We start from the raw sequence: 16,898 nt of genomic DNA on the forward strand, positions 1-16,898 counted from the left end.
GTAATGTGCGGTAAGCTCCCATTCACTTCTATAGCGAGTGCGCTTAGTGGTGGCCTGATCGGAGTCCTCCAGCTACCACCTTGCGGGGCTCTGTTCCCGCTATTGGTGCGAATCTCAGCGGTGGTACCCGCATCTGTAACACAATGGGGGCAAATCCTAGCGATATGCCCCCATTGTCTGTGATGAGACAACCCCTTTAACCTAGCAGGGTTTTTTTCAGTATTCAGGGAATTGCTGTGTTGGCACTTTGATAAGTGGGTGTTGTGTTGCACTCGTCTCTAGGCTATGAGGGCTTGCCCTGTTACAGCTTACACCTATCCACCGGATGGTGCACAGGTATCTGACAGGTGGCGGTTCCCCAGTCTGAACGGGTCAGCTGACACACCGCTGGAAGAAGGCACAAACAAGGCGCTCTGTCACCAGGTATCTCACTCTTCCCAGTGACCCCGCCCACCGGATCTCCGGGTCCACGTCACGTATGGTGACGTCCCCTGAACGAGCGCGCTCATTGGCTGGGAGTACTTGCTGCCAGCTCGGCCTCGTCATCCAGCTGCTGAAAGCCGGAACCAGCCAGTGAGTGTGACAAGTGGGGTCGGCAAGGAGCCGCCAGTACCAGGCCGCACAGCCCAGCAGCGTCCTCTTCGGGGTGGGATGTGTAGACACAGGGCCTAGCGTCCTCCGCTGCCTGCTCCTGTGTTCAGCTATGGGCTGTTTAGCGGAGAAGCCCCGGTTCCGGGGGGTCATGTGGAGACAGCTGTTTGTTTACCTGGCCTTCCTGGGAGCAGGACATGCTGCCATGACCAAGGAGGAGAAGTCACAGCTCAGGTAAGTGGCCCTCTGCTCGTCACTGTCCTGACACCTGTCACACACACTTCTCCTGTACCTTAGAACCTGGACTACTTTACAGGAGGGCAATGTTTGTGTAAGGCTTAAAGGAATTGTCCAGTGTAGACAGTCTTAGTGCAGCCAGTAATGGGGGGGTCATGCTAACTGCCCCTTCTATAGACCACATTTGGCTAGTGGCGCCCAGCAGGCCATCTGAGGGTTAAGTGATTGTATGTGTAGCACTCACATATGCTGTTGTGTAGTAAGCTACATAATAATGTGGTCTGTCATCTGTGAATGCCCAGGCACGGTTTGTGGCAGCCTGTATCCTGTCCACACTGCTGACAGGGCCTCATACACACTCATGCATTACCGCGGTGCTGGCAGAAGAATTCTAAGAATTATTATGTAATGCTTCCTCGTGGAAATACGGCTTATATGTAACAGTATGCAAGAGAGGACCCGTCACCGCCAGATCAGTGCAATTTGCAGGCAGCAGGTTATAGAGCAGGAGGAGCTGAGCAGATTATATATAGTTTATGGGAAAAGCTTAACTTATACATTTTATATCTGAGCTGTTTTTATACTTGAGACCCTCACATATGTACAGCTATCAGTGACTGACAGCTATCTCTGTATACACACTTACACAGGGAATACTATCAATCACTGAAAACACCTCACATATGTACAACTATCAGTGACTGACAGCTATCTCTGTATACACACTTACACAGAGAATACTATCAATCACTGAAAACACCTCACATATGCACAACTATCAGTGACTGACAGCTATGTTTGTATACACACTTACACAGAGAATACTATCAATCACTGAAAACACCTCGCTGTGCACAACTATCAGTGACTGACAGCTATCTCTGTATACACACTTACACAGGGAATACTATCAATCACTGAAAACACCTCACATATGTACAACTATCAGTGACTGACAGCTATCTCTGTATACACACTTACACAGAGAATGCTGTAAATCAATGAAGACAGAAAAAATTAAGTTTTACAGACTTTTTCCTATATCAATCTGTTCAGCTCCTCCTGCTCTATAGCATTCTGCTTATAGATTGCAATCCATTTTTTTTGTTCTCTGTAAAGGATATCTGTCACCACAATACACCCCTTTACATGCCCCCGCCAATAACAAGAACGTCTGATTAGCGGGGGTTTGACTACAGTTCTCCTTTTTGAATGGAGTGGCAGAGACGCATACGATCTGCCTCTACATTGAACTGTATGGGACTGCCAGAGTACAAGTGCCCGGCTGCCTCTTAAAGTCCCACAGAGTTGAGTGGAGCAGCGGAGTCGCATCATGTCTGGTTACATACAAACAGGTGCATGCAGGACCCTGTTGTTCTGATCGGACCCTTATCCCCAATTTTGTGGGTAGGACATACGTTGTTTATTATAGGGAATATATCGGATCCGCTAGGAAGAAGACACCAGCCCATGTCCTGAGTCTGTCCAGTTAACAAGCTCCCTTTTAGGCCTCATGCACACAGCCGTAGTTTTTTGTGTGCTATCCGCTTTCTGGTATTTTTTGTGTCTATTCTGTAAATGATAGAGCACGTCCTGTTCTGGTCCGTATTGTGGATGAGAATAGTCATTTCTAGCGATGGCAGAAAGATGTGGAGTGCTGGAGTGCACACAGAAGGTGTCCGTCCCACAACGAACAAGCCACAGACGCCTATGTCACCAGCAATGTGGAGACATATGTTTTTTGTGCATGAGACAGGCTGTCATTGTGCAAACGTAATAAGAAAATATATACATAGTAACAAGCTGCATGTGAATGCTGTAAATGTGTGGTGGTACTCCCCCCCCCCCCCCCCCCCCCATTATTGCCCAAAATATGTTACTGTCTTTTAAAGGGGTTGGCCAGTTTCTTATATTGATGACCTATCCCGGGGATAGTTCGTCAGTGGTGGTCTGACACCCAGCCCCCCGCCGATCAGCTGTATAAAGAGAGCGCAGCTCTGCATCCATTTCACTGAGGATAGGTTAGGCTACTTTCACATTCGTGTTTTGTGCGGATCCGTCACGGATCTGCACAGACAGATCCTTTCAGATAATACAGCCGTCTGCATCCGTTCAGAATGGATCTGTTTGTATTATCTTTAACATAGCCAAGACGGATCTGTCTTGAACACAATTGATAGTCAATGGAGGACGGATCTGTTTTCTATTGTGCCATATTGTGTCAGTGAAAACGGATCCGTCCCCGTTGACTTACATTGTGTGCCAGGGTGGATCCGTTTAGCTCAGTTTTGTCAAGCGGACAGCAAAACGCTGCAGGTAGCGTTTTGGTGTCCGCCTCCAAAGTGGAATGGAGACTGATCGGGGCAAACTGATGCATTCTGATCGGATCCTTTTCCATTCAGAATGCATTAGGGCCAAACTGATCCGTTTTGGACCGCTTGTGAGAGCCCTGAACGGATCTCCCAAACGGAAAGCCAAAACGCCAGTGTGAAAGTAGCCTTATCAGTATAGGAAAGCCAGAGAACCCCCTTTAATCAACATGTTATGTATGGTGAGGTGTCACTAAAAATACAACTCTGCTTTAAACAAACAAGCCTTTATATGTCTACATCAACCAAAAAAAAATAAAAAAAGTTAGGGACCTTGGAATGCTGTGACAAAAGTGTTTTTTACTACCTATTGTTGTATAGTGTTTTATTTGTTTTACTACTTTTTACATTACTGGGATTGCTGTTAGATGAGGCTGCTATCAGCGCTGTGTATTCTGACTTTTCGTTCTGCTATTTTTGACGAGCTCTGTGGTGGAAGCCCCAACACAGATGTGAATGTAGCCTAAGCCATACAATGAACAGCAGAAAACGGCAGTCCCGTTCTCTATACCTGATGGAGCGGCAGGTTGAGCAGGCGGATTGCCGCTTCGTTCATTTTTAATTTTTTCGGACTGCTGGAAAGCATTAACTTTTTTTTTTTTATCTCACATTTTTCTCATCTACATCATGGTCCTGTAATCACCCGTTTCCCATTGTAAAAATCTATACTGTGCAGTATTCTTCATTCACGGTCTCCCCCTGTTTAGAATGGTGAATTCTACTACAATATTCAGATCGGCAGTAAGAAAGGTATACCGGTATATACTGCGATCCGGCTCATTTCGTGCATCCAACATATACCTTAAGATAAAGGGGTTTTGTCATAATCCACATTTATCACATAGAAACATAGAATGTGTCGGCAGATAAGAACCGTTTGGCCCATCTAGTCTCCCCAGTCCACTGGAGATGTGATAAATGTATGATCGCTGGGGCCCCCCACTGATCACCTGAACAGGAGTCCCAGAGTCCCCTATGTGAATGGAGAGGCGGTGCACATGCATGACCTCTACTCCATACAGTCTTATGGTTCTGGTGAGTACAGCGCTCACCTATCTGTGGCCATTCCGTAGCAGCAAATGGAGTTGTGGTCATCCATGCAAGGGACTCCAGTGGTTAGCTGGTAAATGCTGGCTGTGGGAAAGCCACATAAACCCCAGGTCTGACTGGGCTTCCACGGGGCGGCCATAACTCCATCCACCCATGGCCACGCAGAGTTGAAAGTAATACCTCAGTTACGGAAGCACTCCGTTATTGAGGTATTACATACACAAAAATGTATATTCTCTGATCTGATGGAAAGTTTCATGATGTAAACTGTAGGGAATGTAATCTTCTTACCAGTGACTGTATTTGTGTGTTATAACCTCCCTTCCGATACTCAGCTGTGTCATGTGACTAACACTCCAGCTGACACTATGAGACTGACATTGAGGCTCCCATAGGAATACATAGAGAAACTGACTCCCTGTGCACACATAAGATGCTGGCTAAGGCTAGGGCTACACAACGACATACTTTTTTTTAAAATAATGCTAGTCTATGCCGTGACTGCGACATGACACTCACAGTATGTTATATGTTGCAGCACGACACCACTAGCATTATAAAAAATGTTGCCCAACATATGTTGCAGTGTAGTTGTACCTGATATGTCACCCAACACATGTCGTTGTGTAGCCCTAGCCTTATTTGGAAAGTCAGAGTGCTGATCACATGACACAGCTGAGAAGCAGAAGGGAGGGGATAACTCACAAATACAGTCACTTTTCCCCTCACCCATGCGTGATGGATCTCCCGTCCAGGACAGGAAGCCTGAGGATATAAAAAGTTCATACTCCACCACTCCTCAGTTCAGGTTTCCTGTCCTCCGGATAGGAGTTCCTGGGGAACCTACCTCTGAAGAAGTTCATACCAAGATGGCTGTGGGGGGATCCAGGTATTTTTTGCCTGTGGGTGACCTTTCCTATGGTGGCGTAAGACTCTTTGGGGAGCCGCTCATCGAGCCTGCTGTTCCTCCCACCTCTCTTGCCAGTTTCCCCCATGTTTGGAGCTGCTGTGGCCGTGCCAGGTGGCTTCAGTTTGATCAGATTTTAAAAGATGGCCGCGGCAGTGCACTGGGTATGGGCATGTGCAGTAGGAACGTCGGAGCGGCGTCATGACGCCGATAGCGCAGACCCACACCAGATCAAATGGAGGACACGTGTGCTGGGACCTGTGGTTGCAGGGGAGAATGCCTGGTGCGGAATTTATAAATGGGCAGTGGAGGACAGCAGCCACCCAACCTTATTGCACACAGTGCTGTGCAGGATTCCTTTCTTCTAAGAATCTCTGAAACAGGAGATGCGGTCCGCGCCGACCCTATTGAGCCCTCTTGACCATCAAGCCCAGTACTTTGGCCTGAGGAGTGGGGAACAGCTACCAAGAGGGTGAGATTATTCCTTTATTTCTCTTGCATTGCTGATTGGATTCTTTTCGGCTATTTATTATAGGTTCCTAGTATCCCTAAAAAGACTACTGTAAAATCTAAGCATAGAGAGTGTTCTATTTGTGGAACTATGCTGCCTGCTTCTCATCTGAAACGAATTTGTCAATCCTATTGAGAAGTTAGTATTGGAAGAGTCTCTATCTATGTCAAAAAGTATCAAGGCTCTGGTGAAATCAGAGTTTAGAGCGTCCCTTAAACCCCTAAAACAGCTCTTTCCTCAATCCGCATGTGGCACTAGACAGAATGTGGATTCTGATTCAGATATTTCAGATGAAGATAAATGGAATTTTGATGCGTCTAGTGATCTGGGGAGTAATTCTTCTTCTGATGATGATGAAGCAGGCAGATCACTTTTTCCCACTGAAGAGACAGAGTCATTATTAAAGGCAGTAAGAGCAACAATGCAAATGGAGGATGTTAAGCAGCAGAAATCCATTGCCGACCAGGTTTTTGAAGGATAAGCACCTAAAAAGCATAGTTTTTCCTGTTCATACAAATATGGAGGCCCTAATTAAAATTGAATGGAGGAATCCAAAAATATCCTTTTGATGTATCTTCAGTCTGGGATAATGTAGATGCCCCGGTGGCAAAAATTGCAAAAAGATCTGCACTTCCCTTCGATGACTTAGGGGTTCTTAGTGACCCTTTAGATAAGAAAGCAGATGTCTACCTTAAAAAGAGCCTGGGAATCTGCTTCTACTAGCTTTAGGCCTAATATTGCTGCTTCTTGGGTATCTAGGTCTTTAAAGCTCTGTTTAGGACAATTGCAGTCACATATTAAAGCTAAAACCCTAGAGAGGAACTTCTGCCCTCCCTTCCAACATTTATTAAAGCGGACAATTTTTTTGGCGGAGGCTTCTGCTGATGCTGTTAGATTTTCAGCTAGATCAGCAGCTTTATCTAACGCTGCTAGATGGGTCATCTGGCTTAAATCTTGGAGGACGACCAGGGTTCCAAAGCTAGGCTTTGTTCCCTACCATGTGAGGGTCAGAGGCTATTTGGATCTTCCTTGGATGACATTCTTGAGAAAGCATCAGACAGATAAAAGGTATTCCCGGTACCTCAGAAATTAAATGGGTTTAGAAGGTCTAGAAATTATCCCTTCGTCCTATGACAGCACCAGGAGAGAGGGATCCACCTCCCAGGACAGGAAACCCACAGGTATAAATCTTCAGACTCCCCTCCTCCTCAGTGGTTTCCTGTCCTAGGAGGACAACCTACAGGTGTTTGTTATTTTCGGTGGGGAGTAGTTTCTCCCTTTTAACATTGCAGGCTGGCTGGAGAAGGTGTGCGCCGGGTGACCCCGCTCCACACACCGTGGAGAGGAGACAGACGGCTGAAATACCGGGAGCGGAAGCCCTCTCTACCCTCCCTTCAACCCTCCCCGCTCTGTACCTGAACAGGATCGGCCATCCTGAGGACATGTGCGGCACGGGTAGCGAGCGCAGGGCAGAAGAAACAACAAGGAAGTGAAGATCCAGGATGCAGGAAGAGGAGGAGCTTAGGGGAGATGCGGCAAGTTTGAAAAGGAAGGAGCGCAGAGAGTCCAGAGCAGCACATAGCTTCTGCCTGGCGTTCGTGTGCGGTCTCTAAGGATAAAGCCAGTCTCCCCTGTGATCTTTGCTGGGGTCTTCCAGATCCAGGGCTATAGGGATATTTCCAGCATGGAGAGTTCTGGAGAAAACCCTAAGGACCCAGTTACCCCTGCACCTATGGTATGAATGGGTATGGGCCTGAAGAAATGTAAGTGATCTACATTTAATTTTTTTCTCTAGAGATCCTGATTTTTTTTTTTTTTTTTTTTGTTTAAATTTCCAGGGTGTAACTAAGAAACCCAGAAAAGTTACCGCTAAAATAAATCATTAGGAATGTGGTATCTGTAAGGCTAAACTAGATGCTTCGTACACTAAGCCCCTATGTAAAGGGTGTATTGAGAGTACCATAGCGGAAGAATCCCCTAGTATGGTCAAATGTATGGAGAAAATGATCAGAGAAGTCTTATGTCAAGTAAAGAACGCAGGCAAAAGCACCTCCTTTTTCAATTGGAAATTCTGACCTCTCTAGTTCAGAGGACGAACTTGAAAGCGGTGAAAGGGAGTCCGTTACATCCTCTTCAGATGAGGAATGCAGTGGTAGGCCCTTTTTTTCCTGTTCAGGAGGTAGATCAATTAATCAAGGCAGTCAGGGCAACTATGAATCTGGAAAATGCAAAAGGAGTTCGCTCGATTCAGGATATCATGTTTGGGGGTCTGCAGACTAAGAAACAAAGAGCCTTTTTTTTATCCACAAGAATGTAGGTGCCATGATGAATAAAGAGTGGAAACATCCGGATAAAAGAAGCTTTATCCCATCAGTAATCAAAAGAAAATATCCGTTTGAAGAGGGTCAATGTTCTCTATGGGATAGGGCTCCCAAAATTGATGTGCCCATAGCTAAAGTGTCTCGAAGGTCATCATCCCTACCCTTTGATGATTTGGGCAATCTTAAGTATCCGATGGACAGGAAGGCCGACACCTTTTTAAGGCAACATGGGAATTAGGGATCGACCGATTATCGGTTTTACCGATATTATCGGCCGATATTCAGGATTTTGACCGTTATCGGCATCTATTTTGCTGATATTCCGATAACGTATGGGGAACAAGGATCGCGCTGCTCTCAGCGCTCTCTGTGTTCCCTCAGCAGCACAGGGGAGAAGGAAGCAGTGTCTCCTCCCCCTGTGATGCTGATGCCGCTGCCGCCAATGAGAGGAGAGAAGACAAGAGGAGGGGAGGGGCTGTGGCCACTGCGCCACCAATTATGTTAACTCACTCATTCATTCAAATTGAACAGGAGGCGGGAGCTGGCTGCAGAATCACATAGCCGGCTCCCGACCTCTATGAGCAGTAGCTGTGATCCGCGGTAGTTAACCCCTCAGGTGCCGCGGATTGCAGCTACCGCTCATAGAGGTCGGGAGCCGGCTATGTGATTCTGCAGCCAGCTCCCGCCTCCTGTATATGAATGAATGAGAGATTTATGTTTATTGGTGGCGCAGTGCGCCCCCCCAAGCCCCTCAGTATTAATCATTGGTGGCGCAGTGCGCCCCCACCCCAGTATTAAAATCATTGGTGGCGCAGTGCGCCCCCCCAAGCCCACCAGTATTAATCATTGGTGGCGCAGTGCCTCCCCCACCCCAGTATTCAAATCATTGGTGGCGCAGTGCGCCCCCCCACCCAAGCCCCTCCAGTTTTAATCATTGGTGGCAGTGGCCACGGGGTCCCCTCCTCTTCCGATCAGAGCCCCAGCAGTGTAAGCCTTGGGCTCCAATCGGTTACCATGGCAGCCAGGACGCTATTGAAGCCCTGGCTGCCATGTTCAGCTCCATGCTGCTGTGTGCACAAAGCACAGAGCAGCAGGGACAGTGTGAGATCCTATTCACCCTGAGCTCTATCAGGGTGAATAGGACAAGGGTTCTAGTCCCTAAGGGGGCTAAAAGTTAGTAAAAAACAAAACACCAAAATATTCAGTATAAATGAAAAAGAAAGATTTACCAAAAAAAAACTACACTAACAATATCAGTATAAATTATCGACTATCGGCCTGAAAGTTCACAAATTATCAGTATCTGCCCTAAAAAATCAATATCGGTCGATCCCTAATGGGAATCCATAGGTGCATCCTTTAAGCCTAATATAACTTCCACCTGTACGGCTAGGGCACAAATATTGTGGATTAAACAGCTGGAGACGCAGATCCGGGATAAGATTCATAGAGATAAATAATTAGAATCAGTCGAGGCTATTGGAAAAGCAGCCGATTATTTTATTTATTTTATTTTTTTTGCAGACGCCTCTGCGGATGCGGTTAGGTTGTCCGCTAGGGCTTCATCCATGGCTAATTCTGCTCGTAGGGCTATTTGGCTCAAGAATTGGTCAGGAGATGTGGCCTCAAAAAATCGCTTATGTGGTATCCCTTGTGAGGGGAAATATTTGTTTGGGTCTTCCTTAGACGACATATTAGATAAATGAAGGGGTTCCCGTCTTCTTTTCAGTCGTCCTTTCGTAAGCAGAGAGGCAGAGGTAATAGGGATAGGAATAGGAGTCCAGCAAATAGAAGTGACAGATGGAAATTCTCCAGGTCTAAAGGGCTCCTGTTCAAAAGTCAATCCAGGGACCCCCCCTAAGAAAGACAGCTCCCAATGACGCCAGGGTGGGAGGAAGATTACAATCTTTTCTCCCAGCCTGGTCCAAAATATCCAACAGCGCGTGGATCCTGCGTGCATTAGAAGAGGGATTCATGCTAGAGTTCAAAAAGTTCCCTTCACAACAATTCAAAATTATGCGAGTAGATCATTCAACTCAGACTGCCTTAGAAAAAGAAGTTTCAAAGCTCATTCAAAAAGGTGCACTCATTCAGTGTCCAGAAGAGAAAAGGGGAACAGGATATTATTCTACTCTGTTTTTAGTAAGAAAACCAAGTGGAGAATACAGGACTATCATAAACTTGAAGTCTCTAAACGAGTACCTGTTATACCAACGCTTCAAAATGGAGATTATAAAGACGGTAATTCAGCTTCTTTACAAGGACTGTTTTATGGCAGTTTTAGACATCAAAGATGCCTACTATCGCCTTCTGATTTTTCCAGGGCACCAGAAGTATCTCAGAGTGGCCTTAAGATTTCAGGGGGAGCTGAAGCATTTTCAATTCCAGGTATTACCTTTCGGAATCACCTTGGTGCCAAGGATTTTTACAAAGTTAATCTCAGAGATGGCAGCCCATATCAGGGAAGAGAGATCCTGTTTATCCCATACTTGGATGACTTTCTGATTGTCACACTGTCTTACCAGAGATGCTTATTTCAGGTCCAGCAGGTGGTAGAAATCATGACAACCCTGGGCTGGATCCTGAACAGAGAAAAATTGAGAATGATTCCAGAAAAGAAACAACAGTTCCTGGGAATCTTACTGGATTCAGTGTCTCTGAGATCCTTCCTAACCTTAGAAAATAAGGTCAGTGGTTCACACCCTGATAAACAATCCGTGTGTGTCCATAAGGAAGGGGATGTCAGTACTGGGAACTCTGACCGCCTGTATACCTGCAGTTCAGTGGGCTCAGATCCATTACAGAGCCCTCCAAGAGGAAATCTTGGGGAACTGGTCGGAAAGAATGGAGGACCTGGAAAGCAGTATAGTGATATCAGCCCAGACTTGTCAGACACTGAAGTGGTGGCTGTCACTAGAGAACCTGGGGCAGGGAGTCCCATGGAGGATCGAAGATCCCCTTATAGTTACCACGGACGCCAGCCCAGGAGGGTGGGAGGCTCAAGTGGGAGAGACCTTGCTTCAAGGATTGTGGGACTGCCGGATGTTGGACAGTTCTTCAAATCTAAAAGAGCTTATGGCAGTTTTTCTGGCCCTTCAGGAGTTACTCCCTCTAATCAGGGGTCGACACGTGAGAATTTTATCCGACAATGCCTCGGTCGTAGCATATCTGAATCATCAGGATGGTACCCGGTCCGTGTCCCTGCAGTCCCTGGCGGTTCAGATTTTTTCCCTAGTGGAGGGGGTAGCTTTGTCCCTCTCGGCCCTTCATATCAGTGGTGTGGACAATTGGAAGGCCATTTTTTATTTTATTTTTTTTTTGCATTTTTTACAACTAAATTCTTTGGGTTTAAAATATTTCATAAGGCTCTTAGGGGAATAATATACCGTATTTTTCGCCGTATAAGACGCACTTTTTTCCCCCCAAAAGTGGGGGGAAAATAGCAGTGCGTCTTATACGGCGAATGCTGCCGATTTTGTCGGGTTTTCAATGATACACCCGCCGCGATGCCGTGCGGCGGGTGTATCAGCTGTGAGGGAGGCGGGACTGGGGGCCGGCATCTGCTTTTAAAATGACAGCGGGGCCCGTGCAGTGACTGTGTTCTACTACACGGGCCCCGCTCACTGTATGATCCTATGTCTAATAGTTACCGTAATTGTAATTGTATGTAATCAGGAGCGCTGTGTATTGCCGGTACTTACAACTAGAAGCGGTAGGTAGCAGAGAGGAGGGAGGAGGGAGGAGGCAGGCCGGGAGGACGGAAGCTGGCAGCGTGAGTCATACGTCATGCGTCTGCGCCGCCCACTTTATGAATGAATGAAGCAGGCGGCGTGGATGCATGACGTATGACTCACGCTGCCAGCGCCCGTCCTCCCGGCCTGCCTTCTCCCTCCTCCCTCCTCTCTGCTACCTACCGCTTCTAGTTGTAAGTACCAGCAATACACAGCGCTCCTGATTACATACAATTACAATTACGGTAACTATTAGACATACGATTATACAGTGAGCGGGGCCCGTGTAGTAGAATACAATCACTGCACGGGCCCCGCTGTCATTATAAAAGCAGATGCCGGCCCCCAGCGTGTATTGAGGGTCATTCACTACAGGGACACTTATGGAGGGGATCTGTGGATGACACATAGCATAAGATGCTATATATGTGTCATCCACAGATCCCCCCCATAACTGTCATACACAGATCCTCATAACAGTGCCATCCAGAGATCCCCCATAAGTGTCACCCAGAGATCCCCCATAAGTGTCACCCAGAGATCCCCCATAAGTGTCACCCAGAGATCCCCCATAAGTGTCACCCAGAGATCCCCCATAAGTGTCACCCAGAGATCCCCCATAAGTGTCACCCAGAGATCCCCCATAAGTGTCACCCAGAGATCCCCCATAAGTGTCACCCAGAGATCCCCCATAAGTGTCACCCAGAGATCCCCCATAAGTGTCACCCAGAGATCCCCCATAAGTGTCACCCAGAGATCCCCCATAAGTGTCACCCAGAGATCCCCCATAAGTGTCACCCAGAGATCCCCCATAAGTGTCACCCAGAGATCCCCCATAAGTGTCACCCAGAGATCCCCCATAAGTGTCACCCAGAGATCCCCCATAAGTGTCACCCAGAGATCCCCCATAAGTGTCACCCAGAGATCCCCCATAAGTGTCACCCAGAGATCCCCCATAAGTGTCACCCAGAGATCCCCCATAAGTGTCACCCAGAGATCCCCCATAAGTGTCACCCAGAGATCCCCCATAAGTGTCACCCAGAGATCCCCCATAAGTGTCACCCAGAGATCCCCCATAAGTGTCACCCAGAGATCCCCCATAAGTGTCACCCAGAGATCCCCCATAAGTGTCACCCAGAGATCCCCCATAAGTGTCACCCAGAGATCCCCCATAAGTGTCACCCAGAGATCCCCCATAAGTGTCACCCAGAGATCCCCCATAAGTGTCACCCAGAGATCCCCCATAAGTGTCACCCACAGATCCCCCATAAGTGTCACCCACAGATCCCCCATAAGTGTCACCCACAGATCCCCCATAAGTGTCACCCACAGATCCCCCATAAGTGTCACCCACAGATCCCCCATAAGTGTCACCCACAGATCCCCCATAAGTGTCACCCACAGATCCCCCATAAGTGTCACCCACAGATCCCCCATAAGTGTCACCCACAGATCCCCCATAAGTGTCACCCACAGATCCCCCATAAGTGTCACCCACAGATCCCCCATAAGTGTCACCCACAGATCCCCCATAAGTGTCACCCACAGATCCCCCATAAGTGTCACCCACAGATCCCCCATAAGTGTCACCCACAGATCCCCCATAAGTGTCACCCACAGATCCCCCATAAGTGTCACCCACAGATCCCCCATAAGTGTCACCCACAGATCCCCCATAAGTGTCACCCACAGATCCCCCATAAGTGTCACCCACAGATCCCCCATAAGTGTCACCCACAGATCCCCCATAAGTGTCACCCACAGATCCCCCATAAGTGTCACCCACAGATCCCCCATAAGTGTCACCCACAGATCCCCCATAAGTGTCACCCACAGATCCCCCATAAGTGTCACCCACAGATCCCCCATAAGTGTCACCCACAGATCCCCCATAAGTGTCACCCACAGATCCCCCATAAGTGTCACCCACAGATCCCCCATAAGTGTCACCCACAGATCCCCCATAAGTGTCACCCACAGATCCCCCATAAGTGTCACCCACAGATCCCCCATAAGTGTCACCCACAGATCCCCCATAAGTGTCACCCACAGATCCCCCATAAGTGTCACCCACAGATCCCCCATAAGTGTCACCCACAGATCCCCCATAAGTGTCACCCACAGATCCCCCATAAGTGTCACCCACAGATCCCCCATAAGTGTCACCCACAGATCCCCCATAAGTGTCACCCACAGATCCCCCATAAGTGTCACCCACAGATCCCCCATAAGTGTCACCCACAGATCCCCCATAAGTGTCACCCACAGATCCCCCATAAGTGTCACCCACAGATCCCCCATAAGTGTCACCCACAGATCCCCCATAAGTGTCACCCACAGATCCCCCATAAGTGTCACCCACAGATCCCCCATAAGTGTCACCCACAGATCCCCCATAAGTGTCACCCACAGATCCCCCATAAGTGTCACCCACAGATCCCCCATAAGTGTCACCCACAGATCCCCCATAAGTGTCACCCACAGATCCCCCATAAGTGTCACCCACAGATCCCCCATAAGTGTCACCCACAGATCCCCCATAAGTGTCACCCACAGATCCCCCATAAGTGTCACCCACAGATCCCCCATAAGTGTCACCCACAGATCCCCCATAAGTGTCACCCACAGATCCCCCATAAGTGTCACCCACAGATCCCCCATAAGTGTCACCCACAGATCCCCCATAAGTGTCACCCACAGATCCCCCATAAGTGTCACCCACAGATCCCCCATAAGTGTCACCCACAGATCCCCCATAAGTGTCACCCACAGATCCCCCATAAGTGTCACCCACAGATCCCCCATAAGTGTCACCCACAGATCCCCCATAAGTGTCACCCACACATCCCCCATAAGTGTCACCCACAGATCCCCCATAAGTGTCACCCACAGATCCCCCATAAGTGTCACCCACAGATCCCCCATAAGTGTCACCCACAGATCCCCCATAAGTGTCACCCACAGATCCCCCATAAGTGTCACCCACAGATCCCCCATAAGTGTCACCCACAGATCCCCCATAAGTGTCACCCACAGATCCCCCATAAGTGTCACCCACAGATCCCCCATAAGTGTCACCCACAGATCCCCCATAAGTGTCACCCACAGATCCCCCATAAGTGTCACCCACAGATCCCCCATAAGTGTCACCCACAGATCCCCCATAAGTGTCACCCACAGATCCCCCATAAGTGTCACCCACAGATCCCCCATAAGTGTCACCCACAGATCCCCCATAAGTGTCACCCACAGATCCCCCATAAGTGTCACCCACAGATCCCCCATAAGTGTCACCCACAGATCCCCCATAAGTGTCACCCACAGATCCCCCATAAGTGTCACCCACAGATCCCCCATAAGTGTCACCCACAGATCCCCCATAAGTGTCACCCACAGATCCCCCATAAGTGTCACCCACAGATCCCCCATAAGTGTCACCCACAGATCCCCCATAAGTGTCACCCACAGATCCCCCATAAGTGTCACCCACAGATCCCCCATAAGTGTCACCCACAGATCCCCCATAAGTGTCACCCACAGATCCCCCATAAGTGTCACCCACAGATCCCCCATAAGTGTCACCCACAGATCCCCCATAAGTGTCACCCACAGATCCCCCATAAGTGTCACCCACAGATCCCCCATAAGTGTCACCCACAGATCCCCCATAAGTGTCACCCACAGATCCCCCATAAGTGTCACCCACACATCCCCCATAAGTGTCACCCACAGATCCCCCATAAGTGTCACCCACAGATCCCCCATAAGTGTCACCCACAGATCCCCCATAAGTGTCACCCACAGATCCCCCATAAGTGTCACCCACAGATCCCCCATAAGTGTCACCCACAGATCCCCCATAAGTGTCACCCACAGATCCCCCATAAGTGTCACCCACAGATCCCCCATAAGTGTCACCCACAGATCCCCCATAAGTGTCACCCACAGATCCCCCATAAGTGTCACCCACAGATCCCCCATAAGTGTCACCCACAGATCCCCCATAAGTGTCACCCACAGATCCCCCATAAGTGTCACCCACAGATCCCCCATAAGTGTCACCCACAGATCCCCCATAAGTGTCACCCACAGATCCCCCATAAGTGTCACCCACAGATCCCCCATAAGTGTCACCCACAGATCCCCCATAAGTGTCACCCACAGATCCCCCATAAGTGTCACCCACAGATCCCCCATAAGTGTCACCCACAGATCCCCCATAAGTGTCACCCACAGATCCCCCATAAGTGTCACCCACAGATCCCCCATAAGTGTCACCCACAGATCCCCCATAAGTGTCACCCACAGATCCCCCATAAGTGTCACCCACAGATCCCCCATAAGTGTCACCCACAGATCCCCCATAAGTGTCACCCACAGATCCCCCATAACAGTGCACCATCCACAGATCCCCCATAACAGTGCACCATCCACAGATCCCCCATAACAGTGCACCATCCACAGATCCCCCATAACAGTGCACCATCCACAGATCCCCCATAACAGTGCACCATCCACAGATCCCCCATAACAGTGCACCATCCACAGATCCCCCATAACAGTGCACCATCCACAGATCCCCCATAACAGTGCACCATCCACAGATCCCCCATAACAGTGCACCATCCACAGATCCCCCATAACAGTGCACCATCCACAGATCCCCCATAACAGTGCACCATCCACAGATCCCCCCTACCAGTGCACCATCCACAGATCCCCCATAACAGTGCACCATCCACAGATCCCCCATAACAGTGCACCATCCACAGATCCCCCATAACAGTGCACCATCCACAGATCCCCCATAACAGTGCACCATCCACAGATCCCCCATAACAGTGCACCATCCACAGATCCCCCATAACAGTGCACCATCCACAGATCCCCCATAACAGTGCACCATCCACAGATCCCCCATAACAGTGCACCATCCACAGATCCCCCATAACAGTGCACCATCCACAGATCCCCCATAACAGTGCACCATCCACAGATCCCCCATAACAGTGCACCATCCACAGATCCCCCATAACAGTGCACCATCCACAGATCCCCCATAACAGTGCACCATCCACAGATCCCCCATAACAGTGCACCATCCACAGATCCCCCATAACAGTGCACCATCCACAGATCCCCCATACCAGTGCACCATCCACAGATCCCCCATAACAGTGC

The 16,898-nt window shown here is 48.8% G+C and overlaps 1 protein-coding gene across 1 annotated transcript in view; it reads left to right on the forward strand.

Annotated features, from left to right (window-relative positions):
- Positions 1-538: 538 nt before the first annotated feature.
- The window catches only part of EDEM3 (ER degradation enhancing alpha-mannosidase like protein 3), a 151,789-nt gene continuing 135,429 nt past the window's right edge, over positions 539-16,898 (forward strand). The window contains exon 1 of the mRNA XM_040408660.1: positions 539-825. Within this exon, the coding sequence (XP_040264594.1) occupies positions 704-825 (122 nt within the window). The 5' untranslated portion in view covers positions 539-703. The remainder of the gene's footprint in view (positions 826-16,898) is intronic.

This window comes from Bufo bufo, chromosome 9 (assembly GCF_905171765.1).
Source record: "Bufo bufo chromosome 9, aBufBuf1.1, whole genome shotgun sequence".
NCBI lineage: Eukaryota > Metazoa > Chordata > Amphibia > Anura > Bufonidae > Bufo > Bufo bufo.